General features: G+C 54.6%; 1 protein-coding gene across 7 annotated transcripts in view; it reads right to left on the bottom strand.

Moving 5' to 3' along the window:
- ZMIZ1 (zinc finger MIZ-type containing 1) overlaps positions 1-27650 on the bottom strand; it is a 246166-nt gene that overhangs the window by 24690 nt on the left and 193826 nt on the right. For all 7 annotated transcript variants that reach the window (XM_032141309.2, XM_032141271.2, XM_032141279.2 and 4 more), the window contains 3 exons: positions 12702-12846; positions 1721-1835; positions 437-654 (listed from right to left, as the gene is read on the bottom strand). In XM_032141309.2, the coding sequence (XP_031997200.1) occupies positions 437-654; positions 1721-1835; positions 12702-12846 (478 nt within the window). The remainder of the gene's footprint in view (positions 1-436; positions 655-1720; positions 1836-12701; positions 12847-27650) is intronic.

The raw sequence follows: 27650 nt of genomic DNA, 5'->3' as shown, positions 1-27650 counted from the left end.
GCAGTCTCTGCATAGTTCTGCTTTCACCAATCAGCAAGGCAGAGCAGATTTTCCCAGACTGCTTCACTGTCTTTGGGCAACTGGACCCCATCTATACCTGCTCTTCGACTTTCCCAATCCAGATTTTCTCAATATCTTCCTATTTATTAAAGACACAATTCAGAGAAGGGTTGTTTTGAGGTTTTGAGGAGTAAGAATGTCACCCCTCTATTTCTATAAGCCTGACGACTGTCAGAACACAGCCCAGCTGCTGCAGCGCCTTATCTGCAGGCCAGCCCTGGGAGCCAGGGATGACAGCCCCTTCAACTCATGTAACAACAGAGGATAACTTCTCAGGGCAGAAAGCGTGGAGCTGGCATTTAAGTGAGTCCCTCCCCGCTGGAAGGAGGGAGATGGGCAGCGTCCATGGCTTCTGCCACAGGTCAGCCCTGCTCACCTGGCCCCAAAGCCCCCGCTGCCGGGGTAGTTGGGCCGGCCATACATGCTCTGCTGGATGTAGGGCTGAGCAGGGCCAGCCTTGGCTGAGAACTGCTGCTGCTGCCCCGCAAACTGCGGGGAGTTGAGGCCGGGGTTGCTGGTGGTCATGCCCGACGCCATGGGGTTGCCGCCTGGATTCATGGGGTTGTTGGCATTGGCCATAGGGTTCCCAAGGACCTGTGGGCAGAGAAGCAGTTGTCACCTAAGGTGCTACCCCAGGTAGTGTGGAGAGGAAGAGGGATAAATGAAGAGGGCAAAGAGAGAAAGAACAAAGTGGAGGCAGGACAACAGGGAGGAGGAGAAAAATGGAGGGTGGATGGACTATTCCGTGTACCGGTGATAAGGGGCGGGCCTGGGCGGCAGGTGGCGTGGAGGATGAGAACGTCAGCCTTGTGACGGAACAAGCTGAGGGCATGACCAAGCCCCACAAAGCAAGCTCAAGCGGTCTCCAGGGGCTGGGCAGCCCGACGAAGGGAGGAGAGGCTGCTCTTGTATCAGGTGCCCGTGGGGAGAGCCCTGGCCATGCAGCCTACTGCCCCACAAACGAGCCTGGATGCCAGCGTCTCGTCACACAGGGGCCCCAAGGGCCCTGGCTGCTGCTCTGTGAGGGCCAAGAGGAACCCACCCTGCTAGCTCTGGAGCGCAGTAGGAGCAGGCGACAACCGGTCAGCCCAGTGGCTCCCTCCAGGGTGACAAGTAGCCCTGAGCCTTCCATGTAGCCACAGCCAAGGCTGGCAGAGGTCAGATAAGTGGGAGACCCCCTGACTGGGCAGAGGAGGAGTGGAAGAAAGAGGAAGGAATGAGAGGGAGGCGGGTTTGACTAGGGCAATGGGGAGTAGGGAGTTGTCAGAAGTCCAAGGCACAATATTTTGATGAAATCCAACTTAGGCTGTACATCCAGGGTCAGAGACCTTAGACCTTGGAGTCCTGAGCCAATAACACAGAGGAAGTTCTCCTGTTTACCAGAGCAAATGGGCTAGGGAAGAATCCCTTGCTGTCTATCAGATGAATGCCATTCCTCCAGAAAGGCCTTAGGATGGGGACAGTCCATAGAGGCTGCCCTCCTGAGGCGGGTACAGAGCCTGCCAGGGGTGGAGATGTGTCCACAGCTGGGTGTGCCCTGGAAGCTGGTCTTCCCAGCAGGGCAGGGCCTGGGAGGGCAAAGAGGGCTGGTATGGCTCCAGGGGTCAAGGGACACTCCCGCCTAGAAGGAGCTGTGGCTGAGGGCAGTATAGGCTCTTACCTGGCTCTGGGATGTGTTGGTTACTCCCCAAACCGTGGTGACCACGGAGAGGGAGCCGGGAGGCTGGTTGGTGTTCTGCTGCCAAGGGACAGAGTCATAGGGGAACGACCCATCACTGCAGAGGGAGACAGAGGGAGATCTTCAGGGCCTGGCAGGCACAGACTCAAGACAGGCCATGCCCATCACCCCACCAAGTGACTGCAGCTCCCAGTCAGTCCGAGGTAACCCCCATCTGAGTCGGTACTGGATCCCCCAGGCCTGTCTCAGTGCCCCGTGCACAACAGTGTGCCCTCCATGGTGACGGGCTGTTCAGAAGTGGCCACCTTTCCCCTGATCACTGCAGAGAGCTACTTCCACGGCTGTGTGTCTCCCTGTATCCCCGAGTCCACAGGTCATGCAACTGATGAAGTGGTGTGACCTGAGGCCCAATCTGAGTTCCTCCTTCACCCAGGCTCTGACTCCACGTCGCCCTTTAGGAAGAGCTTGGGCTCCCCCAAACCACCTTACCCTTGGAACTGCTCGGTCCCTTCTCAGTGCAGGCTGGAAGGGTCCGTGTCTGAGGGTGTCAGCTCTTCCCTCTACCTTCCAGCCCTTCACAGCAGCCTGGCTGCCTAGGCCATGGGAATGCAGGCTTTCTTCTGGCACCCTTCCTTCCCAACCCCCAGCAATGTGAGTACAGGCCTACCTGCTGCACACTCTCTCCTGCCCCCACCCCGATCTCTCGTGTACATTTCCCCCGAGCTAATCTCCCTCAAACACCTAAGATGCCTGGCACAATCAAAGACCTTTGGTGGCTGCCAGTGTTTATAAGGCAGAGTCCAAACTCACACTTAAGAATGACTTACTCCTCTGGTGGACCCCACTATTCCCTCACCCCGCTTTGGCTCCGTCCTCTTGTGGAGCTGCCCCTGCCCCTAAACACTGCCTCCTCTCTACCAACCAGGACCATATTTCCCCTGCTCCCCTCACCAGGTCCAGCAGTACCCACCACGTTTTTGTGGACATCTCCCCAAGGAGCTCTCACATATCAGAAGCAAGGAGTTAGCCTTCAGCCCCACCTCTTGTGCTTAGGCCTACAGTGAGTGTCCAGTGATGCTTCCTACCGACCGCTGGGGTGCACAAGAGTGAGGCCAGCAAATCCCAGCAAAGGGGCAGGGCATGAAGACCTGCCAGGGTGCCAGCCCCCAGGAGGCCGGGGATGAAGCTGCCTCTCCCACGAGAGCCGGCACTGGCTCTTTGGCACCACCCCCTCACCAAGTCACAAAATTCTAGATGTGGAACCAGGAGGAGCAGAAAAGCAAAGCGCCCACAGCTGTGGCACTGCCTCTACCCAGAGCACACAGGGTGTGTGTGTGTGTGTATGTGTGTTGGGGGAAGGAAATTGGGTGAAGGGCCGGGCAACAGGAAAGAGCCTCATGCCTCTGTCTGGCTTGTGTCTGTCTTAGTCACAGGAGACAGCAAATGGCAAAGGTTCTCAGTCACACCTGGGAGACTTGTACCCTAGCTGAGTGGCCAGTCTAACCCTAGCAGCCAGGACAAATGGGGTTGGAGGTGCTGGGGAGGCACCTCTGGGGATGCAAGGAGCCCAGCCCAGAGGTGAGGATTTCCCAGAGGGAGGCGGAGGGCTGCATGACCCGCAGGCAGCGGAGATCAGGGCAGCCAAGTCTTGTGATCTGTGCCTTGCCCAGCTGAGCTCTTGGCAATGCTGGTCAAGTCCGACGGGCTCCCACAGAGGCGACCAGCCTGGAGGGCAGGACCACACCACTGTCTGCTCATACTTGCCCCTCCCCTGCCGGGATACCCTCTCCCCTAGATTCTCAGCCTGGCCAGCCCCTTGCTTTCTTCCTGTCTGGGGTCGCTGGAGGGGCCTCCCCCGCCCTCCTCATATAAAAGAGCAGCTCCTACCCAACACTGTCTGCCCCCTCACCCTGGCATTAGAATTTTTTTCATAGGACTCCACCACTGTCCTAATTATATATTTATTTGATTATTGTCTGTCTGCCTCTAGAACAGCTCTGTGACGGCAGAGACTTTTGTGCTTAGGACCCTGGTGCAAGTTTCTGCATTCAAATTTCTCATCTGTAAAATGGGCATCAGATGATACCTCCACTCTACTCCGTGTTTTCCAACTGTGGGTCACAGAATCTGAGCAGGTGATGACATCCAATCAGCAGGGGAGAAAAAAGAATCAACTAGAAAGTGATGGAGTGTGAGCACACAATAAAGATGAATATTAGTCCTTGAGCTTCTGTCTTGGTTTTATACACAAATACATGTGCACCTTGGGTCAAGGTGTTGTATGTGTATTTATCGTGGATCTCGGTCAAATAGGTTTGAACGTAGTTTCAGCAGCCTAAATCTGGTGTGGCTCAAAGAGGAGAATGCAGTCAAAGGGCTTTCCCAACTGAGCGCTGCTCGTGATTTCTGGGGAAACTGCAGGACTCGCATTTGGAGTAGAGGAGCTATACTCAGGGCACTCAGTTGGCCAGGCACGATGATGGGTAGTGGCTTGTTGGAGATCCAGATGCTTGGGCCAAAGGTGACAGATGGTGACAGACTCTGCTCTCCAGGTGGCGGATTGCAGACTGGGAGCCCAGAGGGAGTGGGCAGTGCAGAGAAACACAGGAAAGTAGCCATGAGCCTGCTCCTCAGGAAGGCTGGGCTGGAACAGACTCTGTCTCCCAGGGAAGTCACTGGGGACCCGGTGCACCACCTGGTTCCAGACTGGCACACCGGAGTCTCACAGGCAGGCTCTACAGGTCACGCTTTTACAAAACAAAGAGGAGATCCCCTGGACACCTGCTATCCTCAAGGCCCATTTCCTAGGTGTGCTGGATGACCAGAGGGTCCCCTACAACTGAACAAAACCCAAGCCTGAGTGGCTTCTCTCCCCAGAACTTCTGCCCCACAAGTTCCCACCAACCCTCCAGGCTGATGGCCTTCAGACCGAGGTTCCTGTCCTTTGAGAACATGCCTGGCCAGGCTCAGGAAGTGAACCCCCATGGGAGGCCCCAGGGGCCGACAGGGCCCTGCCTGTGGCCAGGGAGTGGGCAACTGCTGCCTCATCACCTCAGCCCGGGACGCTACACAGGCCCATGAACAAGCTCCCAACTGCCCCGCAGCTCCGTGGGTGAGCCTTGTGGGCGGAAACCAGCTCCTTCCTGTTTTGTCCCCTCTGCCCCAAACTTGGTGAGAAGCAAAGCTAACCAACGTTCCCAAACCGGGCATCCCACTGCCTGGCTGGAAGGTTTGCCGCCCCAGAGCAAAGATGCACACAGGCGTATGGAGGACAGGTCCGTACACACACGCGAGGCCCTGCTGGCATGCTGCCCGTGCACTGGGGAAGAGACAGGCACAGCGTGTGGGGCGGTCTCAGGACTAGCTTGCCTCCACACGCACCTGCTGCAGAAGCAGAAGTGGCAGCCGCACCGACAGGACCGTGACTCATCTCATTCTGGGGGAGACGGGCTCCTGCTGTCGCAGAGAAGGCTCTCACCCCCGCAGGCCCCCCCCCAGCAGCCCTGCTGATGTGACGCCACTGCCTAGACTCAAGATACCACCACCGGGGGAATGCCTGGTCCCTGTGCCCAAGGATGAAGGACCAACCAGACCCCTGGGCTGCTACCAGAAAGGCAGGGCCTGGCTGGGATGGGAGGAGGGTCTGGAGGGTGCCTGAGAGCCCTTCTCTCCGACGAGCACAGTTTAACCTGCAGACGTGCTTCGCCTGGTCACAGGTGCCTGGCATTTTTTAATAATTCTGCCCCACTCTGTACAACCCTAATCCAGCATGGCCTGCCCGGTATCACACCACAAGCTGCTCCCAGCCACAGTCCTGTCCAGCCAAAACTGCCCCAACAACCCTGCTCCACCCACAGAAGCACCAAGGCCAGAAGCCATCTGCAATGTCAGCAGCAACGGTTCAATTTGCCAAGTGCTCCCTAATACAGGGGCCTCTGTGCCTCTTCTCAGGCTGGCAAGTTCCATCCCACCTTGAAAATGCCATTCATCCTTTCCAGGCTCTTCCAAAGGCCACCTCCTCCGGGAAGCCCTTGCACAAGGTACTGAACTCCACCGGCTCTTTGAATTCCTGGCAAGAGTGAGAACCCTCTGCCTTCTCCCTTCTGCCTCAGGAGCTGTCACTGATTTCTTGGGCTCCCTGAGCCAAGCATGATGTCTTCACACACCAATAGGGCTCAGGAAGCCTTTGCTAAACAAAAAAATGTGCCAGGGAGAAACCACCTCTCTGGACTCACCCTTGGAGGGATGCTGAAAATGAATATGTCCATTTCGTTAAGCCTGATGACCGACCACCTACACAGTGTGTCTGTGGCCACATGGCCACTGGGGCCCAGGAAGTGAGAGGAGGACACAGAGGGAAGCGATGAAACCACTGCTCACTCTCTGTATGCCTCAGCAACCTCATCTGTGAAATGGGGTTGATTCAGCCCCTCCCTTCGAAGCCTGCCGTGAGGGTTAAGTGTAAGTGCCTAATATGTATGAGGCCCAGAGTCCCGCACACCTTGGACACCCTGAAACTGCTGGCTGCCGCTGTTACTGTTGTTCTGATTTACTGAGTGACTCCTAGATGCAAGGAATTTTGCGAAGTGCCCTTCACCTAAGAACTCATTCAGTGCCCCATTAAGTGGGCCCAATAGATGTCCATCTTAGAAGCTGGGGCTCACAGAGGTAGCACAGCCAGTCAAGGGCGAGGCCGCCGGGTCACCAGACCGTATCAGGCTCACCACTGTCTTAGGAATTTAGGATCCAGCAAGGCAACGCTTCCTGTCCGGAGATGGCCACGAGGCAAGGGAGCACACTGCAGAGGCCACCTAGAAGCCACAAGAATTCCAAGAAGGGCTGCATCTTCCTGGGGGTTCTTGGGGAAGTCGCCTAGCATGAAGGGACAGTGGAGATGTAAAGATGGGCCTCAAAGGCCAGCTGCAGAGAAAACCCAAATAGTCTTCCAGGAAAGAATTTCTTTATACACTAAATCATCTGCTTTAGCTTGGACTGGCCGTGTTGGCAAAGATTCAGGGACCCCCTTTTGAGGTTAATATTCAACCGACCGAGGGAAGCCCAACAGGAGAGAGGTTCCCTATGTGGGCTCTGGAGTTACAGTCTTTGGGGTCAAAACCTGGCTCTGCCACTGAAGCGTTCTGTGGCCTTGGACATGTTACTTTCCATCAGCTTCAACTTTCTCATCTGTAAAGTGGGACTAACACTTTCCTAGGAAACGTGAGAAAAAAGTAAAGTTTAGCACAGAACCTGGTAGAAAGACCCTGCTCAACTGTACTTACACCTTTCTCTCCAGTCCTCCAACCAGCCATAGTATAGCTACCCCTGTTTACTTCAGGATACAATCAAAGTGGCCTAGGAATTTTTCAAATATGCTACCAATGGGAGGAAGCCGTTTTCATTCCTACCTGTCAACTAGAAAAAATGTTTCTCAAGCCTCTGAGACTTTCTTCATTTTTCTTCTGCCTTCCCTTCACCAGCCAGCAAACTTCTATCCATACTTCAAAGCCCAGCCTGCATACTCCCTTTAAGGACTCTCCTAAGCAGAACCAAGGACACTTTCCTCTATTCCCTCAGCACTTTTTTCACGTATTTTATAGAGCTCTCTGCACCGCAGTCACAGTAGACAGTTTACATGTCTGTGCCAGCTCCACGGGCACTGATCGAGGTTTTGCTGAATGTGAGAAAATGAGCAAGGCCTGGGATAAGGCAGTGATGATTCCTGGCTCCTGTGCACCCGCTATGGCAGCATCTACACACACATTCATGAAGGAACGCGGCGGGAGGGCTGAGTTATTTCTTCCCTTGCACTTGTAATAGCTGCTTTATTTGGGAGAAATAACCAATTCCCATTAAGGGTATTGTCAGACCCTAATTAATTTCCCTGATCCAGCCATATTGGTCCCGTCTCCGTGCAAGGCTGTAGTGTTACTGCTAATGAAATGCCAAGCCAGTGAGGAGCTGAAGCTCCCACCCTCTTTAATTTAGGGGAACCATTAACAGTGTTCTCCATCATCACGATTACTGGGGCCTACTTCCTTCCCTCCCTGCGGTGAAACTTAGAGAGGAACTTGTGCAGCTAACTGCATATTAGAGGGTGTTAAAAATTTTTCAGTAGGAAGGAGGAAGGGAAAAAATTCCTTGCATCTTGGCCATCTGGAACTGATGGTGCAGGGATTTATGGGTCTTTCAATTCTCCCCTTTCCTTGTTTTTTTTGTTTTTAAAATGTTCTTGGGGGCAAGAAAGGCCTAACATAAACTGAGCTTTGGTGAAGCTATGCAAAAACGAGCTAAAAATGACAGCTGTGGAGATGGTGTGATGTGGCTGGTTTTGATTGCCCCCTTCTTTCTTGTTTGGCCATGAATAAGCACCTAAGAATTTGATGGCACCTGGCTGAGGATCAGGGGAATAATGACTGGTCCATGGGCTCCCAGTGTGCCAGGCTTGGCAACAAGCACACCACTCCTGCCACTTTGTTACTCCCCTTCTACAGATGAGGAAACCTAGGCACAAGGAGGGTAAGTAACCGGCCAGTTACCCAGCTAGAATATGGCCCAGCTGAAACTCAAGGCCCAGCAGCCCGGCTCCAGGGCCTGTTCCCCCACCTGCTATACTCAGGGGATGCCAGGGATCCTCCCGCCCAGAAGCCTCTCCATTGGGGTTCACAAATCCCACACCTATAAGAAGGAGGATGGCACCTCTCAATCTTGGAGGCTTCCCCAGCCCTAGTGAGTTTTGACTGTAATCAAATTAACAGCATAAACAAGATTTATTAGGCCTTTAATTACCTTTGCAACACTGATCTGCATAAGGACAATGTGCTAATCACAAATGGCTTTTTTAACCACTCATTAAAAATCTGGAAGCAGGAGGTAGAAAGACTTCACTGGCTTCAAGTCCAGGTCACTGCAGGGACTTGGAAGGTGTCCTACTTGCCCAGGCACTGGTCCTGGACCTTGCCAGGCCTCTCTGGCTGCCTTCTCTTGTATAGTATCCTGGGTATCTGTGAATATAGACGGCAGCCCCACTGCAGCCAGTGATGAGGACAAAACAGGGAGTGAGCCTACAGACGTCCACAAACTGAGGATAATTAGTATTCCTCGTCACCACCCTTACCCCTAGAAATAGCTGCAGGGCTATGGCAGCCTGACCCTTTCCTGACATCCTGCTCATGCGGCACCATGTCCCCCATCAGCAGGGAACCACAAGGCCAAGAGGTCAAGGGTCTTGCTGGGAGGCACAGCATTTGTGTGGAAGAACTCAGGGCCTGACTCACAGCCTCATGCCGCAGTGCTAAAGCTCTGCAGCCTGCAGCAGACATGATTGTGACACCCGAGCTCTCCAAATATGACAGTCACCAGGGACCCTCTAGGCGTCTGCCATCCCTCGGGGCAGGGCGGGGCTGTAAGTGTCCAGGCTCCCTCATCCTCTCCCATTTGTTTGTCCTCAGAGCCTTCAGGCAAGGACCCAGAGCCTTCAAACAGCCAGATACCTGCGGGCATCAAATCTGAACTGTCCCAGCTCACCCAAGCTCACCTCCAGCTCAATGTCTCCTTAATGAAAAGGCAAAAAGAGCTTCCTGCCTCCAAGCCATTCAATAAAGTTATGGAGGATGACGGACTAAAACAGTTTGCTAATTGTGAAAGCGCTCAGCTTTCTTTTCCATTTTCTTTCCGTCTTGTTTGGGAAATTGCATTGAGGACTTACGAGGTGATGGATCCCGTTGCAGTTTCCCTGGAAATGAGGGATTTATCCTTTGTGAAATTCATAAAGGTTGCAAGGAAAGACTGTAACTTTCAATTGCTCAACCACAACGTGTCCTCAGAATAGCCTGGGGCTTGGAGAAGGAACACGGGCTATAAAATGGGAAAAAGGTGAGCTGTGGATCAGAACAGATGACCCTCTTCCAAAAAGACCCTCCAAATCGGGTTAACAACTAGATACCACCTCGTTGACCCTGAAGGACCAGCTAAACAGCAGAGCCCTGTGCGCTGTTCAATATCTTCCTCTGCCCTTTACTGGCTGTGTGTTCTGGGGCAAGTCACTTTCCTACTCTGGCCCCAGTTTTCCTTCCAGTTCTACCATTCAAAGTGTGGGATATTGTCTAGCAGGCCCTCCACCTCCCTGTGCTCCCACGAGGAAGCCTCGCTCCACGGAACCGACTGGTTAGCCACCAGTACTCAGCGAGTCTTCCAGCCCACATGGCTTTCCTTTCTCCGACAGACCACTTATGGCCCAAAGAGTAAGTGCCAGCCTGGTCTTCAAGCTCTCAGACCACTGGCTTTGCATTCTAGGTCATTCTGCTGGACTTACAGATTGCTGAGGCCATGGTGGTGGAGGCAGCAGGGCACTGGGTGCCGGCGAGTAGCTCTTCGGCCCATAACATTTCTTGGGAAAGCCAGCTTGAATTCATAGAATGCTCCTACCCCTCCCAGCCCAAGTCCTTCAAGTTCAAGACTCCCATCCTCTGGGCAGCCTCCTGACAGTCAGCCCTGTCCGTCTTCCTCCATCTGAATCCCAAAGCCCAGTCTGCCTGTCAGTGAACCCTAGCCCTGCCCTGCTCTGCCAGATTCCAATGTGGCCCCAATAAGTCTTATTTCCCCAACTAGCTCGAGGCTGCTCCTCAAGCACAGAAATACCTCATCTCTGTTTAACCTCGGGACTGAACAATCTCATGCCTTAGCTCAACTCAGCTGGCAAAGGGCTGGCCGAGATCCAGATTTGTGGCACTCTGTGACCTGAACAATCACGGTCAAGCAGGTCTGAGGCTGGTCCCTAGTGGGGAGCTGCAGGACTCTGGCCCACCATCAGCAACAACTTTACTAAAATAACTTGGAGGAGAGAAGCTTGGGAAGGTCATGACACATGGGATGATGAGAGGAGGATGATTCTGGAGGGATGGATGGCTGGGCTAGAATTAATAAGGTAAAGCTTCCCGAGAGCAACTGCAAGGTATGCTGCTTAAGTGAAATGCAGCTGCAGCCTGTACTCAGTGGCTTGGTTCAGATGAAGACAAACTGTGGTTTTTAGCAAAGGGTACACAGAGGGAGGTGGAGGCAGGTTTTGTCTTTTTAGAGCAGCGGTCCTTAACCAAAGGTGAGACTCCCCTCAAATGTGGGAGGGTACTTTTATTGTGATAATGCTTAGGGGAAGAGGGCAGTCATCAGAAGAACGGGGTGGGTGGGATTAACCAAGTGTGGGCATTAAAAAAAAAAAAAAAAAAGAGAGCGGGTAGGGACCAAGATGCCAAATGCCCTGCAAAGTCCTGCACCATGAAAAATTAACCCTGTGTCAGAAAGGTACAGTGGTGCATGCCTGTAATCCCAGCACGTTGGGAGGTCAAGGTGGTAGGACTGTTTGAGCCCAGGAGTTCGAAACCAGCCTGGGCAACATAGCGAGACCCTATCTCCACAAAACTATAAAGAAATAGCCAAGTGTAGTGGTGCATGGCTATGCTTCCAGCTACTCAGGATACTGAGGTGGGAGAATCGCTTGAGCCAAAGAGGTTGAGGCTGCAGTGAGCTATGATAGTACCACTGCATTCCAGCTTGTCCAACAGGGTGAGACCCTGTCTTTTAAAAATAATAATAGGCTGGCATGGTGGCTCATGCCTATAATCCCAGCACTTTGGGAAGCTGAGGCAGGCAGATTGCTTGAGCTTAGGAGTTCGAGACCAGCCTGGGCAATGTCATCTCTACAAAAATACAAAAAATTAGCCATGGGTGGTGGTGAATGCCTGTGGTCCCAGCTACTTGGAAGGCTGAGGTGGGAGGATCACTTGAGCCCGGGGGCGGAGGTTGCAGTAAGCCGAGATTGCGCCACTGCACTACAGCCTTGGTGACAGAACCAGATCTTGTCTAAAAAAATAAAAAAATAAAAATAAAAAAATAATAATAAAGAAAAATTACCCTGTGTAAATGCACTAAGGAACACTGCTACAGAAGAGAGGCTTGGAGCTGCTCAGCAGCCAGACCCAGGGTCTGAGGAGGCAGTGCCCTCGGGTGGTGGCAGGCTTGCGATGGTACAAAGGGCTTATGACCAAGGCAGGCAACCACATGTCAGGGGCAATCAGGCCCAGGGAGGGCACTGGACATGATGAGCACTAAGGTCCTTCCCAGCTCAGAAAGTCAACAAGCCTCTAATTCGATTTATAAAGCGTGGCTGACACCGGAGCTCCCAGCAGCGCCTCGATGGTGCGACCCAGGTCTGCCTGCAGTATGCTCTGGGCTGCGGGTCCCTCAGTCAGGCTGGATAATGAGAGCCGAGCTCTGACTGCAAATGCCCCTCCTGATCATTAGCGGGGACACACACAGGGGAGAGCAGACAGCATGACAGGCCCTGTTGTTGCAGGGTCAGCCTGCAGAGCGCTCAGAGAGAGCATCCCCAGCTCAGCAAGGGACTCCAAAGATAATTAACTGGGGGAATTGACAGTCCTGGCCACGTGCTCCTTCTGAGGCTGGCGCAGGTGGACTGGACAATTTCTTGGTGCTGTCGGCCTCCAGCAAGCCCATGCCTGCCTGTGACCCTGGGTTTCTGGTGGACCCAGCCCAGTCTTACTTCGCTCCAGGGTGGCCGGCCTGGGCTGGCTCTGTCCCCTTCTTGGCTGGAACCACCAGCCCCGTGGCCTTCCTGAGATCCCTGTCAGCCCCTGGTTTCTCTGGGTTTGCCCAATACCCTGGTCAAGAAAGAGGGAAGGTGCTGAGCTCAGAATTTCTAACGTTCTGCCAGAAGCCTAGAACCTGAAGAAAAACAGCCTCCACCAAAGTGACAAACTCAGTGCTTTCAAACTGTTTGAGAGGGAGAAACAGGGCTCACTCATGAAGATGTGAAAAAACAACTGCACCTTAGAAAATGCAACATCCTCATGGTTGCGCAGAGGCCCCCACCCCAGGGACATGTCCAAGGAGATCTGAGACCAGAGGGGTGTCTGCTCAGCGCCTGCCCCCATGGCACCCACCCACTTACCTGTGTGACAGAGTGGGTTTCATGGAGCTCATGGAGCTGAGGGGGGGCTGCATGGGGAGTTTCCCAGGGGGATCGCTCTGGCGGCTCTTCTGATGTCGGAGCAGCAGCAGGCGGCCGAGCTCTTCGCACCAGGAGGACAACAGGGCTGCAGGAAGGACAGGATGGTCAGTGGGTGCTTGTTCATCACACCCTGCCACACCAAGACCCCTCCCCAACCCTCCCCAGACTGGGTGCTATCCATGCGGGTTTTGCTCCCGGATTCGTGTGACACCAGAAGACTTACTCAGCCTTCTTGGGAGGCCTCAGTATTCTCAACTGTAAGATGGGACTGACACCCTTGAAGGAGGATACAAAAGCTTCTGTCATGAAGAGGCGGTCAGAATGGCCCGCGTGCGGGAAGTAGTCGTCCGAGGCAGCAAAGAGGGGGAGAGTCAGGATGATGGGAAGGAAGGGTGGCAGAGATGGTGCCAAGTGGAAACTGGAGGAGTGAGGGGGCCTAACAGACCTTGAGTCAGGGCTAGCTTAGCAGCTGCCTGCCACCCCAGATCCCTCAGGGAGGGAAGCTCACCTCCTCACACTTCGATCAGAGGCAAAGCGTGGCTTCTCCCCATGGGTGGGCTCAAACATTACAAGGTTTGAACAAAATCTTGGAATCTGCTGACAACCTAGGAGTGTCTGCAGGGCTGTCCCTGAAACTCCTGCCCAGAAACTGGCCCCCTAGCACACACCTTCTGGTCACACCCACGGTTGGTCCCTGCTCTGCTGGGCACAAATGCCTAGAAAGACAAAGGATGTCCAGAGAAGAGGGTGGCCAGGGTGGTCGGGGGCCAAGCTGGAGGCAGCCAGGGGTGCCCAAGGCAGGAGCACGGAGCAGCCATCCACATCCAGGATGAGAGAGCCCCACATGAACTGGGGACTGGGGAAAACTGCCATTTTCTTTCACTGTTCACTGTCCCCATGTGGCCACAGGAGCCAAAAGCGCCCCCCAGGCCAGCGTGCCTCAGCCTGGGCTGTCCAGCCTGTCTCAGCTGGCCTGTCCTCCTGAAGTACATGAGGAAGCTGAGGGCTGGGGGAACTGGCTGCGCTCAGTCACCATCTTGCTGTTTGACTCCAGGCGCCCACAGACTCTCTGGGCCTCAGTTTGCTTAGAGGTAAAAAGGAGTAATGCCTCGTGCCCTGCCTTCCTCCCAGGCTGCAGGGAGGGACAGACGGGGGCCTCCTGGGTCTGTGGAATGCTGGACAAACGGTGGCCACACCTCAGCTGATGTCCTACTCCTGCTGGGAGTGACCTGAGCGTTATGGAAGTAGTCGATGGGCAAGAGTGGCCAGGCATATTTTGAATCATAACTGCTCAGCCACTCGGCCGGGTGCAAAGCCGACTCCACATTTCAAGGGTCTCCCATCTGGATGCTGCACAACGTGCTTCTGCATCCTTTTTTTTCTTGACCATCTAGGACATCATTAGCTATTATTATCCTCATTCTACAGATGAGTAGACGGGGGCCCAGTCAAGCAAAGCTACTCACAGTAACCACAGCCAGAGACGGCAGGGACAGAGACAGTGCTCCTGCCCCTGGCCCCATGCCCTGGTGGTAGAGCCTGAGGCTGGACCAGAAGGTGGGGAGGAGGTGAAAGCCTTCAGAAGGCAAAATCCTAGGTGTTCGCGGCTCCCCAGCCCCTCTGACTCAATAAGGAACCCCTCAGGCCTCTTGTACACCACCACATTCGGCCGGCACTGGTGGAAGACACCCATATGCACAATGACTGGGAGTGGCTGGGCAGGCTGCCATCCCAAGCTGCCCAGATCCTGGACACGGTTCCCATCAGCCCAAAGCCCCAAGAAGTCACCAGGGCTGCTTGCTCCATCTGCTCGGCTTGTGTGGTACACAAAGATGCCCAACCAAGAAGGCAAGCAGGGGCTGTGGTTCCCAAGAGCGTCCCTGTTTCTCTCTCCAGGAGGGGGCTTGGTGGATGAGCTAAGTCTTAAAAGATGTATCCTGCCCCCCTCCGTGGGGTCACCTTGCCACCACCCTCAAAAGGAGGACAGTATGAGAGAAGAGACACTCTTCTCTGGCATGTGTGTCTGCCCAGAAACCAACAAACACCCCTATGTGGGTGTCCAGCACACATCTGCTGCAGCTGGAGAGGCAGCCTATTCAGGGAGGCCAGGACAGACAAAAACGAGCCTCCAGCCCACTCCATCCTTCTCCCAGGCCCCTAGGTACCGCCTCTTGTGCGGGGGCACTGGGCATCTGGAAACTCATTTGCATGCCAAGCACGAGGCCCGCTGGATCGCAGTGACGGAGGGATCACTCCACTGCCAGCACAAAGGACGGCCACAGATGGTGCCGCCTGCTGCCTGCCCCACCCCTCCCAGCCCTCGCTCCTCCTGGGGGCTGGCCTGCAATGCAGGGGGCGGAGGCACCACAGGGGAATCAGGGCTTTCCTCCAATGTCACGGGCCACCCCCTGCTCAGCCAAGGACAGCCCTTGTCCTCCTGCCCCTAGTGGAGTGGTTTCCATAAAGGGAATAAAGGCAGGCTGGCTGCGTGACAGGGCCTTGTTGTACAGTCTGGCATGCTGCAAACAGGCGTGATATGTGGATCAGCCAGCCACAAAGGCCACTTTCTACAACCAAGAGGTGGTGGGGGGATGGGGAGTCACCACCCCTCACCCCTGAGGCTGGTGAGCACAGAGGCCACGCTGGCAGCCCCACGCAGGGCGGTGGATGTTGTGCGTCTTCTCCTTATGGTGCAAACGAACACAAGTTGTTCTGAGGCAAACGTGGGTTAATGACAACACCCGGGAATTCGCAGCCAAAAAGAGAGTCTGGGCACTGTCGAGAGAACCAGGAGGGCTGACAGGGACAGACAGAGGCAGGCAGGGGATTACGCAAGGACAGACAGAGTGACACCAGCTGGGCGGGTGTCTGGGTGCGCCTGGATCTTGGCCGTCACTCACACGTCTGGACTGGGAAGTTTGTCTGCTCTAATTAGGCGGGGCTGGCCTGCATGCCTCTTTGACCTGCGTGCCTTTGGTATGTGCACTTGCTAGGATGGCGAAAACAGTCCCAGGGTGAGTGGGAGAGACGGGAGGACCTGGTGTGGTGTGCGCAGAGCATACCAGGCAATGGGAGGGCAGTGTCAGTCCTGACCTGAGCCCCTCTGTGCTGCAGGCAGGGTCAAGACTGCCTTCTACTGCCTGGGCAACCAACATGGCCAACCTGTCCCTTGTCCTGTGGGCCCTACTTATCAGTGGTAAGAGAGCTGGCCCCAAAGGCCCCTTTTCACACAGAGGTCCCCAATTTTCAAATTAAAATGACAGCTAGGACCCAATGTCCCTTTCCCCTTTCATAAAATGCAGTTCGCTTGGGCCCAGGACAGCCTTGGCCAGTACATGTGACTGCCTCTCTCCCACAGACGGGTGACGATTGGCCTCCTGCCTGGTGTTCCCACAGCAGGAGGCCCATGTACACATCACTTGCACAGCTGTCAATGAATGCCATTAGACCCACGGCCACCCTCCAAGGGGCTAAGCAATTGGCAGTGAGATACTCCAAAGCCTGCCAAGGGGCGTGGAGAGGAATTTTAGCTCCACCGTGCAAACTTTTTGGGCCCCTTCCAATCTGGGGTGTCAACATGGGGAGGCCTTCTGCCTGTCAGAAACCAAGAAGCAGGGGCTGGGCGTGATGGCTCACACCTGTAATCACAGCACTTTGGGAGGCTGAGGTGGGCAGATCACTTGAGGTCAAGAGTTCGAGACTAACCTGGCCAATACAATGAAACGCTGTCTCTACTAAAAATACAAAAATTAGCCAGGCGTGGTAGCTGGCGCCTCTAACCTCAGCTACTCGGGAGGCTGAGCAAAAGAATTGCTTGAACTCGGGAGGTGGAGGCTGCAGTGATCTGAGATCGCATCACTGCCCTCCAGCCTGGGCAACAGAGCAAGACTCCATTCCCCTCCAAAAAAGAAAGAAAGAAATAAAAAAGAAACCAAGAAGCAGGAGGGGCTTTTGGGAGCAGAGATTCAGCCATAGAAAGGGGGTTAGGGTCAGGAAGGAGCCTGAGGAGCTGGCCACAGAGGCCCATGGGACTACCCCCTGTCAGCCATGCTGACAGAACAGCTATGGCAGTACCCACTGCCCCCTCTCCTCCAGCAAGATCTCTGATGGGTAACAGCCTTCTTTGGGGGAGGAGAAATAGAGGCACAACCACCTGCAAATGCAGTGCTTCTGACCCCTAAACAAATCCCCTCTTCCCCATCATGCAAGGCAGCAGGTTCTTATCAATCAGGTGCTGAGCTGGGTACAGGCACCCCAGAAACTGGGCTCTCAGGCTCCTCACCAAGCCCCATCCCCTGTCATCCTCTCCAGCCTGTCCAGGGGCTGGTGCCGAGGACCTTGGGGCCTTCCACCTCACCTCATAGTGACCATAGCTGGGGCTGGGACAGCAGCAGGGAATCACCCCAAGACTCCAACTGCCAATGCTGAGCCTTAATCCAGGTTTCCAAGCACTCCTCAAACGTCTCAGTGTAAAACGTATAAGCACGCACCACCTAACCCGTCTGAAGTGAACCCACTGAGCTCCCCTCACCTCTGCAAACTGCATCCTTGTGACCAGACTCCCTCACCTCGATCCATTCTAACCTATAGTAGCACCAAGGTGTTCTATCACTCACCCAACCGTTCATTCAACAACCGGCTGCTGAGCACCTTCTGTGTGCTGGCGGTACTGCGGTGAAGCAGGCGAGGCTAGCACCCCTGCTGAAACCGCACACGGCCCCCACTGCTGAGTCCAAACCACTTAAGATGACGTGCAAACCTCCGCAGGCTGGGAGGAAGCCTTGGCGCTCATCTCTCCTGACCTCAGCAGGCAGCTACCACCCTGTGGTTCAGGGTAAGGGACTCTGAAAGTCTGGATTCGACTCAAAACCTCATTCCCTTCACAGCTACGTGAACTTAGGCAAATGACACAACCTCTCTGGGCTTCAGTTTATCTGCCAAATGTTAATGTTTACTCTTTAGGGTTATTGTGCTACTTTTTTTCCCTTTTTTTTGAGACAGTCTTGTTCTGTCATCCAGGCTGGAGTGCAGTGGAGCGATCTTGGCTCACTGCAACATCTGCCTCCTGGGTTCAAGCGATTCTTGTGCCTCAGCATCCCGAGTAGCTGGGACTACAGTTGTGCACCATCACACCTGGCTAATTTTGTGTGTGTGTGTATACATATTTTTGGTAGAGATGGAGTTTTGCCATGTTGGCCAGGCTAGTTTCGAACTCCCGGCCTCAAGTGATCCACCCACCTCGGCCTCCCAAAGTACTGGGATTACAGGCATGAGCCACTGAGCCCAGCCTTATTGTGCTATTGAATGACACTAACTCCTACAAAGTGTTTAAAAGCGTCTGGCATGTAGTTAGCACGAAGAACCTCTCAGCGCCGTGTGTGCTCTGCTTGTAGCAGGCAAGAAAGAGCCTTCCAGACAGGAGGTGGTCTCTTATTTGTAAGCCCCCTCTGCCCAGCAGGCTCCAGGCCCACCTCTCTATGTGCCAGCCCCACAAGACACCCTGCAATTTCATGCCTCTTTCCTTACAGAACTTGCACTTCTTTAAGGCTCATCTCTAATGGTGCTTCCTCCAGTTTCCCATCTATAAAATGCGTTTAGCAGGAGCTCCCTGCTTCATTGGATATGGGGTGTAAATTAGTGTTGCCAACCAACCCCAGTGATATCCAAGTAGAAGCCAGTAAGTGTGCAGGATGGGCAGAGGGCCAAGGACCCTCACCAACCCTGCAACCCCATACCCACCTCTGCATCCTAGAACACTGGGAAGGCTGCTGAGGCATAGCCTGAAACCAACCCACAAGACCTGATCCCAGTTGTCTGTTACTGTGTGACACCCTTGAGCAAGTGACTTAACCTTCCTGCACCTCAGTTTCCTCATCTCCTAGGGTAGCCATACAGATGGGACTGTGTTACCTCCATGAAGCACAGGGGAGCCAGGCACACAAATCTCTGCATGTGCTCATTATACCACGATCGGCGTTTCTGCCTCAGTCAGTAGAGAAGAGACCAGCAGGATGGTCCTGGGACCTTGCATCTCTGCTTCTGATCACACAGCAGAGGGCGAGACAAAGGGCCTGGGCAGGCACAAAGCTCCAGAAGTTCATGGAGATGGCGGGGGCCCTGAGCAGATGAGCAGGTCTGTGTGCTCATTTAGCACACATGTTGCACAGGGCCCCTTCCCCCTGCCTCCTTCCGAGCCGCCTAGGGGTAGAATGAGGACATCGAGTGTCCTGCTCTGAGACACAGGAAGCAAAAATCAATTCCCCATTTGGAGGCAGCTGTGCCTCTGCTTCAGCTGGTGGCAAGGTGCCGGTGGCCCTGGAGGGAAGGCATTACTTCTTCTTTCCCTAGGACACCCCATGGGACTCCCACGGCAGACCCTCAATAGTGGCCATCTTTTGTGGGGGTAGCGGGGACAGTTCCCCAGGATCCAGAACAGCCCAAGACCCAGGCCCAGCCTCCCCCTTGACCCCCTCTAGAGCCCTGGCTTTTAGTAGATAAGATCCAGATAGTCACTGCCACATCCTCAGGGAAGCAGCAGCCCTGAGGGGCCAGCAGGAGGGAGAGTTGACCTCAGCAGAAGGGACAGTTGACCTCATGCTCCTGTTGCCTGCGCTAGTCTTTGTAGCTTCTCCAGGAAGCCACGGGGACACGAGGGTTCCCACTCCACACCAGCCGTGACTTAACTGAGATCACTGACAAGCAGCATGCGTCCTCCAGTGGCGCCGTGCCATAGTGTGATCGGCAGCACATTCTTCCTTCTTAGTGGCATATAAAATAGTGCTGTGTGCGACCAGGAGTGGTATCTTCTATAAATGGGACCCAGTAGATATGTCCAAGGGCCCTGCACCAGCTGCACCCAAGGATGCTATGGTGAAGGCAGCACCAACACTAGCCAGTCACCCTGTGGTCACTCATCTGAAACAGAAATGGGAGTGAACAAGCACTGGCTCTGAGGATCAGGAGGGGACCAGGCAGGAGGGCATTGAGGAAGAGCCAGCTTCCCAACATCTGCTTCCCCAAGACCTTTCCAGCGACTCCCCTGTAGCCAGCAGCCCCCATATTGTCTGTCCTTTAGGGGGAAAAAATGAAACCAGATGTCGGGTGAGGCAGGCCTGAGTGGGGATGCTGGGGCAGCTGGTCCTGGCTTGCTCAGGCATGCCCTCCCCAGGGGCAGTGACAGGCCCTGTATTTGCCCCTGTACCTGTAGCTCCCAGTAGCACAGAGGCCCAGGACTGGCTGACCAAATGAGGAGGTGAGAGGCAGAGGAGTGCAGCCCTAGTTCAGGAATTGCCTGAGTGCCAGGTGAGGAGGGTGGAGCTACATGTACTGTCCAGACAGGCCAAGTGACCAGCCTTTGTTAGCATTGATCGGGTCGGGTGTCACGGGGAGCAGGTACGCTCACTTGGGCACCTGGGAAAGGCTTCCTCCTCGCCAGGCTGCACTTGGCTTGAAAAGGAGCAAGAAAGCAGAGGCAGCCACAGCAGCCATAGGGAAAGAGGCGCTCCTGATGGAGCCAGGCAAGGGGAGGTGCGGACAGTGAGAGGCCTGGGATGCTTGCTCCCGGTAAGATCTGGCAGTCAGGAATGGATGACAGCAGCAGTGGGGTGCAGGGGGAGGCTGGGAGGGATGAAAGGCCATCTGGAGGAGGGAACAGAAGCCTGGATGTACGGCTGGGCGGGAGAGTCATCGAACACATTGCAGCCTGGGGAAGCCACATGCAAAATGAAACAAAGGCCTAAGTATCAAAGAGCATCTTAGCAGCTAAAAGGCTGCTGGAGAACAGAGGAAGTGTGTGTGTGTCTGTGTGTGTGTGTGTGTGTGTGTGTGTGTGTGTGTCTGTCTGTGTGTTGTGCGGAGGTGTTGGGAGGGGTGCTTCTGAGACCCAGGGGACCCCCAGGGATGCGGCAGCACTCAGAGGGGCCCAGGAAGAGGCCTGCGAAGCAGTGGTGGCAGCATCTTGAAGCAGGGCCCTCTCATCCTCAAACACTGCCCTGGCAGGTGGCAAGTGGGATTCATGATTCCAATAAAAATATGAATGATACATTTTCAGATGCTTCCATCCCATGAGCTTACAAAATGCCACACAAGACCCTCTGAAGTGGCAGCAGCAGTGAGAGTGGTGCCACTCCACAGCGGGGGAGGCTGGGCATGGGAGCTGCAGGGGCTTGCCTGTTGAGTCAGGGACAGGAGAGCCAGGCCCCCACACTGGTCCTCACACTCTTTCCCCTCTGACATGTCGCAGGTTCCTGCTCCCACATCCACTAGAATCCCAGGGAGCACCTCAAACTGCCTCAGGAAGACGGGCCCCTCCGTGTCCCACCCGCTGGTCACCATATCCTGATGATCTTTGCAGTCTGTTCCCTTTGCTCCTTGCCTGCTCCAATCCAATCACCTTCTGCAGCCCTGCCGGTTCTCCTCTGAATTATGACAACAGCATCCTGTCATTCATCTCCATCTCCAAACCTGCCTCCTGCCAACCTGCCCTCTGCAAGGCGGTCAGAGGACTTCTGCCATCCATGCATTCTGATCACCTCTTTCCAATCTGTATCCCCAGAGGCTGCACAGGGCCTGGTAGATGGCAGTTGCTTGATGGATGCAGACACGAATCGTGGGCCAGGCTACCCAGGGGAATGCTGTGCTGCTCCGTAGCAACAGTATGAGCCCCTGGGGCCATGAATGGATTCGGGGGCTTCAGTTCTACAACCCTGGCACCCAGCACGGCGTTTAGCACATGGTATGCAGCCAACAGATGACTAACACACTGATATGAATCACAGCTAGAAATAACCCAATATGCTGAGACGACTGGGAAGGAAGGACAGACACTGAGACCCGGACAATCGGAGCAGTATCTGTGACCAGGCATTCGGCGGCCTTTAAACCCACCAGCAGCTCCCCATTCCTGGGGGCAGGAAACCAGCTTCAGAAACAGGGTTCTGAAAGGAATCTCATCAGGAATGTGTCCAGAGACTGCTGCTGTCCTCAAATAAAATCTACAACTGAGTCACATGACACCTGTTTCATGACATGCACAGCCAACCCCAGTCACGGGGAACAGGAGGTAAGCAGTTCACAGCAGCAACAGTTCATACAGCATGGGGGCCAGCCACAGCCCTGGTCATCCTCTGCTCAGGGGCTGGCACTGCTGTTCATGTTAGTGAGATGTTCCCAGCATCTCACCCAGGCCTCCCTGGAGATGGTGCTGCTCCTTCTGCTCCTGGGCCCAGGCTGTGCTCCCCTACCCTCTGATCCTCCTCTTTCAGCTCCCAAACACAGGTTCCTGGGACCAGGGAAGCCTGGGAGTTCAAGGCAGTAGGGTCTCCTGAATATCCCTGGGACCCTGAGTTCTACAGCCATGTACAGAAAAGAAGGGGTGGTGAGGGCTTGGGAGGGGCGGGAGAGTGCAGCAGACACAGGGGTTTGAGTCAACATAGGCCTGGACTCCTCATCGAATCTCTAAAATGGACAGACACTAAGAGGAACCTCTCCTGCTCACTGGCTTGATGTGAGGAACCATGAGGTGAAGGAAGGGCCCCTTTGTCAACACAAGTGAGAGACGGCTCATCTCACACCAGAGTCCCACCTGGAAACCAAAAGCAGTAATATGCTGTCTCCTGCCTCCAGGAGGCAGAGTGACCAAGAACACAAGCTCTGGAGCCAGGCCGCCTGGGTTCAAATCCCAGCTCAGCCACATAGCAGCTGTGTGATCCTGGGTAAGTTACTTTAGCTCTCTGTGCTTTGGTTTTCCCTTCTGCAAAATGGGGATAATAAGTAGCACATACCACCTAAATTACCAAGAGGATTAAATAAGTTACTACACATAGAATGTTGGTACAATACCAGGCATGTAGAAAGCATTACATGGGAATAAACTGTTAGCACTGTTGTTGTAGTATACATGTTCCCTTGGGATGGAGAGGGTGCCCCATTTCTCCACCTAAGTACCGTAGAAAATTGCTCAAATAAAATACAATTTCTTTCACCCATCTCCAAGAAGATCATACAGATGCTCAGGAGTGTCCAGCCTCCCACCACCCCTTCACACTGGGTGCTCCCTGGGGCAGACAGTGTCCCCTCCCCTACTGGACTGGGTGCTCCCCTAGCACCCAACTGTGCCCACATCCAGACACCCTAGGCCCTCACAGAGCCACTCTTACAGCCACTCGCTTCTGACTCTGCTCTCCGGCCCAGCAGTGCCAGGAGGCTGGTCTAGGCAGACCCCTTCCTCCTCCGGAGCGTGTGAGTACAGGGGCTGGGGGGACTTTGCAGCTGTCCTCTCCACAATAGGAGGCCTGGGCGGTAGGCATAGCGCAAGCCCCTCCTCAGCCCCATCCCACTGTGTCCAGAAGGAGGTAGGAGGTGGGCAGGAACTGGGATTCCTACTCTGGCTGCTTTGCTCAAAGCAGGAATGAGTGGTCTGACTCATGAGCCCTGAGAACAGAACTAGCCACAGAATTGTTACTCTGCCTGGCTGGAGGCTGGGGCTCTGGGGCCGGACTTCCTGCCTGTAGACCCACCACTGCTGGGTGCCCCAGAAATAGGAAAAGGGGCCTCCTCCCTGCCAGCTCTCTTGGGTCATCTCCTCCCAGGAGGAAATAGCACAGGAAGCACATGACCACAGAGACTCACAGTCCTCGGACCGGGGGCAGTGACTGCTGGGCCCCAGGAGGCCAGGGTTGGCTCTACCGAGACCACCGCACCATCAGTGCAGCCTCAGGGCCACGTGTGTGCTTCTGTAAGATGGGGCACCCCTTCTGGCCCGACTCACCCTGCTGTGGATGACGGGGATCTAACGGGGCCGTGGGAGCACACAGACAACCTTTTGGTTCTCCCAGCTGTGTGGTTCTTCCTGCTTCATTCAAACCTCCCAAGACCCAATTAGGACCCTGTCAAGGATTACACTACCTGTATTTTACAAAGGGGAAATCCAGGCCCAAGAAGGGGTGATTCAAACAGTCACCTCACAGGACGATGGCCCCGCCCACTGCTGGTACACGAAGGCCCCACTTTCATGCCCATAATTCTGTGACATCACATCTGAGAGCAGGCATATCCCCAGGAGACAGCCCTGCGCCTCCCACTCCTAAGACTTGGTGCCAACCCCAGCTTCTTGAACCTCCTGTGTGACTGTGGGCAACTTCCTCCCCTCTCTGGGCCACATGTAAAAGACAGGGGGTGGGCACTGCTCTCTGAAGTCTGTGGCCCCCTGAATCAGCCCTGGCCTCCAAACGGGGTCACGTTTCTCAGGGTGCAGGCCAGTCTCGACCTTGCCAGAGCATGACTTCTTCTCAATCCTGCAGGTGCTATGGGGTGAGCTCTGTCTGCACACTTGGGGTGGACTGCCTCTCCACGCCGCTAGCAGGGATTACAGATGGAAGGGGCTCCAGAGAGCTCACCCTGTTGGGCTGCTCCGTTGATCAAGGCCGAAGCCCAGAGAGTAGAGTGGATTCGCTGAGGTCAAACAGCCAATGTGTGCAGGACTCTGGGGGTGACAGGGTCCTAGGAGAGTGGATGGGTGGGGAGCACACTGTGGTCTCAGCTGCTGGGGCTGCTGAGGGGCTGGGCCTTCTCCTTGGTTATAGAAAACATCACTTCTGGGGCATTGTGAGTTGGACTCTGGTGACCCTGACAGCTGACCCCTGGAACCTAAATCAGAGAAGTTTTCCTTGGGGGAAAATCTCACTCTCCTGCAGACTGATGGTATCAGTAGCAAGGTGAACTGAGTTTCAGCTCAGCACCATCAGTAGCAAGGTGAACTGAGTTTCAGCTTCTCCTGAGTTTTCTAGATCATTCCCATGTTCTGCTCCCTGCACCTCTATCACCATCACTTGTGGGTAAGAAAGGCAAAAAAAAAAAAAAAAAAAAAAAGGAGGAGTTGTCTGCTGGTGCTTGGGCTGTGAATGACCCTATCCATCTCCGCCACCCCCACCCCCGGTCCCCACACACGCTGAAGCCCTGTGCATAGGGAGGACTGGCTAGTTGGGTGGTGCAGGTGGCCTGGGATGTGCACGCAGGCTCCCGGCCCAGCTCACCCTGCCCTACCTGCTTCCCTGTGCTGGGCAGGTCCTGACTTCTCAGGTCCTGTGGTCCAGTCTGGCCTGAGAGGGGGCTTACAGCCTGTCCCTCCCTCTAGGAACACTCCTCACACACGCCCGCCCCCTCTCCCCAAGGGCTGCCTGGGTTGGCAGAAGCTGGGAACTGGGAGCCTCGAGGCGTGTGAACTCACCCTGGGAACTGAACTCCAGGGAACCTCAGAGCCGTCAGGGCTAGTTTTGTCAGCGCTGTTTCCCAAACCGGTTTGGCCATGCCTCACCCAGTGGAGGCTGGGCAGGATGCATGGACCCAGGATAAGACGCCAGACTAAAACCCCAGCCCAGAAAATTCCCTGCCACCTCACACTATCATCTCTAACTCAGGGGCCATCAAAGACACCCCAAAACAAGCTCAAGAGGGTATTGTCCACAGAAAGGGAATGCCCCTTTCTTTTTGGGGGTACCCCAATAAACGCTTCTGCAAAGTGCCCCCTTAGTCCTACCATGCACTTTTAGCTGAGAACAGCTCACAGGAGCTGTCACCATGTACTGTGCCCTTATGAGGGGCTGGCTCACACTTCCTCGTTCCTCAGACCCTCACAAGCCCCCCAGAGGTGGGGTAGTCCCAGGTCACAGCCCCTATCTTGGAGAAACTAGATACTCTGCCTCTGTGCACACCTGAGTATGTGGCAGGCCAGGGCCAAGGCTGGCCTCTGTCATCTTACCCTAGGGATAAAAATTTGCTGGCGGCAGGGCAATGGCGGAGGAGCTCTAGACCACCTCAGTAGCAAATTAGGTAGCACTAATAGCAAAGCAAGCATGCTGGAGAGGGGAGAGGTGCCCTGAGGAGGGGGTGGGTGGTTACAGTCCCTGCATTCAGGGCCCCAGCAATGGGCCTCAGTCCTCCCTCCCCCAGCAATAGATTGAGGCCAAGAGGTACCCAAGAATGCACCAGTGTCCATGGTGAGGTGTGAGTGCCAAATGCCTCTCGACCTCCATTTTGCTCCAAGGACCTCTGGGCAGGACAGAGGCAAGCTCAAGAGGCTAGGTGACAAGGTCAGCCCACGCAGGGAGGTGAGGAGGCAGTCCCCAGGGTGGCCCGGGTCAACACTCCCACTCCATCTGCAAGGTGAGAACTGAGCCACACCCGCATGCCCAGGAACCATGGAGCCTGCACTCCAGCTCTCATTCCAGCAGGAGCCACCCTGAGCGTGTGCTTTCCATTCCGCATGTAATTTTTCCTCAGGGCTAAACATCACTGCCCGTTGCTGGCTCTCAGGGAGATGGAAGGGTAAGGAGGGGTTATGGGAATCAATTTCTTCCCTGCATAATTTACTTTTCTGAGGAGGTCCCCTCCTTACCCTTCCCAGCTGGGTGCAGGCAGTTTAACTGTGTCCTCTCCCACCCAGCATAAGAAGAAGTGGTTGGAGTGAGGCTGGGCCCTTCCTAGGGTCAAAAAGACCCTGGGGTCTACACATCATGGCTCTCCGGACTTCACAGATGGCAAGAGACCATGAGTTTGAGCACCAAGAGACCTTGTCGTGTACTCCCTCGATTTGATTTGACCTCAACCCTTAGTGTCCAATTCCAAGCCCTTGGTTTTTTCTGCCAGTGACAACCCCCAGGACCCCTCAAGTGGCTTCATTCCACCCAGCCTGGGCTCATGAAACCAGAGTACGGGCTCTGTCCTGGGGGCCCAGTGCTGACACTAAGCCTTGGGGAGGTGGTGAGCCTAGGGCATCACTGTTTCTTACAAAGAAAACACCCACAAAGCTTCCCAGACCTGAAGAGTGACTCAGGAGACGTGTGCCACGGTAACAAGGGGCAGGAGAGGGACTGGGGTGGGCTGCGCTTTGCTAGGTGATTCTGCTGACCAGACTCTACCATCTCGCCTCCAACCATTTGCACCCCCAACTCCACCCCACCCTTCCCTGCTTACGGTGCCTGACTTGGTTAATTGCCAAGACTCTCAGGTTCCTGATGCAAGAAACTCAGAAGGCGATTCCTTCCTCTAACTCTGAGCTAGTGCACCTGAAGTCTAAACCCAGCAAAGACCAAAGCCACGAGGCCAGGCTCCACACCAGCTGTGACCACTCTGGAAACACGTGTTGTAAGCTCAGGAGCGCATGGCACCATCTCTGTCACTGCGCCACTGCGCCGGCGCATGCAGTGGTACTTAATGCGCTCCCTTCTGACCCTGTGCTATGGGAGATGACAACCTTCAGATGGGCTCTCAACCCAAAACCTGTTGTAGGGTTTTCCCTCTTATCCTTTCATCCAGCAGAAGCAGCTGACGGCTGGCACATTTCATGTTTCTACACATCTTGACTTCCTAATCGGTCGTTCCACTCCTTTTCCGAGAAACCCAGAGTATGGAGGCTTGACAGCCCTGGAAATCACATATGCCTGGCTGTTACTAAACCTCTCCAAGTCCCCAGCAGATTGCCCAGTGGATGCCCACTGGCTGCCCAAACACCGGACTGGTCTCCGTTCATTGCTCTGGGCCCTCCTTCCTAGCTGCAGAGGTCCCTGTGCATTCTGGAGAATACATGTCACTCTTTTAGCATGCCAGCTACCAGTTTTAGTCGTGCACAAGCACACGCCGTTCAAGACAACCTGAGATAGGGACTGAATTTATAGAACACTGAGGGGAGGGAGGAAATGAGAAAATTTCTCTTTTTGTAGAAGATCCTTTACCTGATGAAATGGTTCTCTGTGAGGTTTCTTTAAATATCCAGTTGCCTTGTTGCAATGAAAATCAGAATGGTTTATAAGAATGCCATTTACATCTGGTGCTTCCTGGCTGCACCTGTTACTCAGTGTAACACACCTGGGGTGATGTCTGGATGGTGCGGTC

Source organism: Hylobates moloch, unplaced genomic scaffold (assembly GCF_009828535.3).
Source record: "Hylobates moloch isolate HMO894 unplaced genomic scaffold, HMol_V3 SCAFFOLD_3, whole genome shotgun sequence".
Lineage (NCBI taxonomy): Eukaryota > Metazoa > Chordata > Mammalia > Primates > Hylobatidae > Hylobates > Hylobates moloch.
This window is presented reverse-complemented; position numbering and strand designations above follow the sequence as displayed.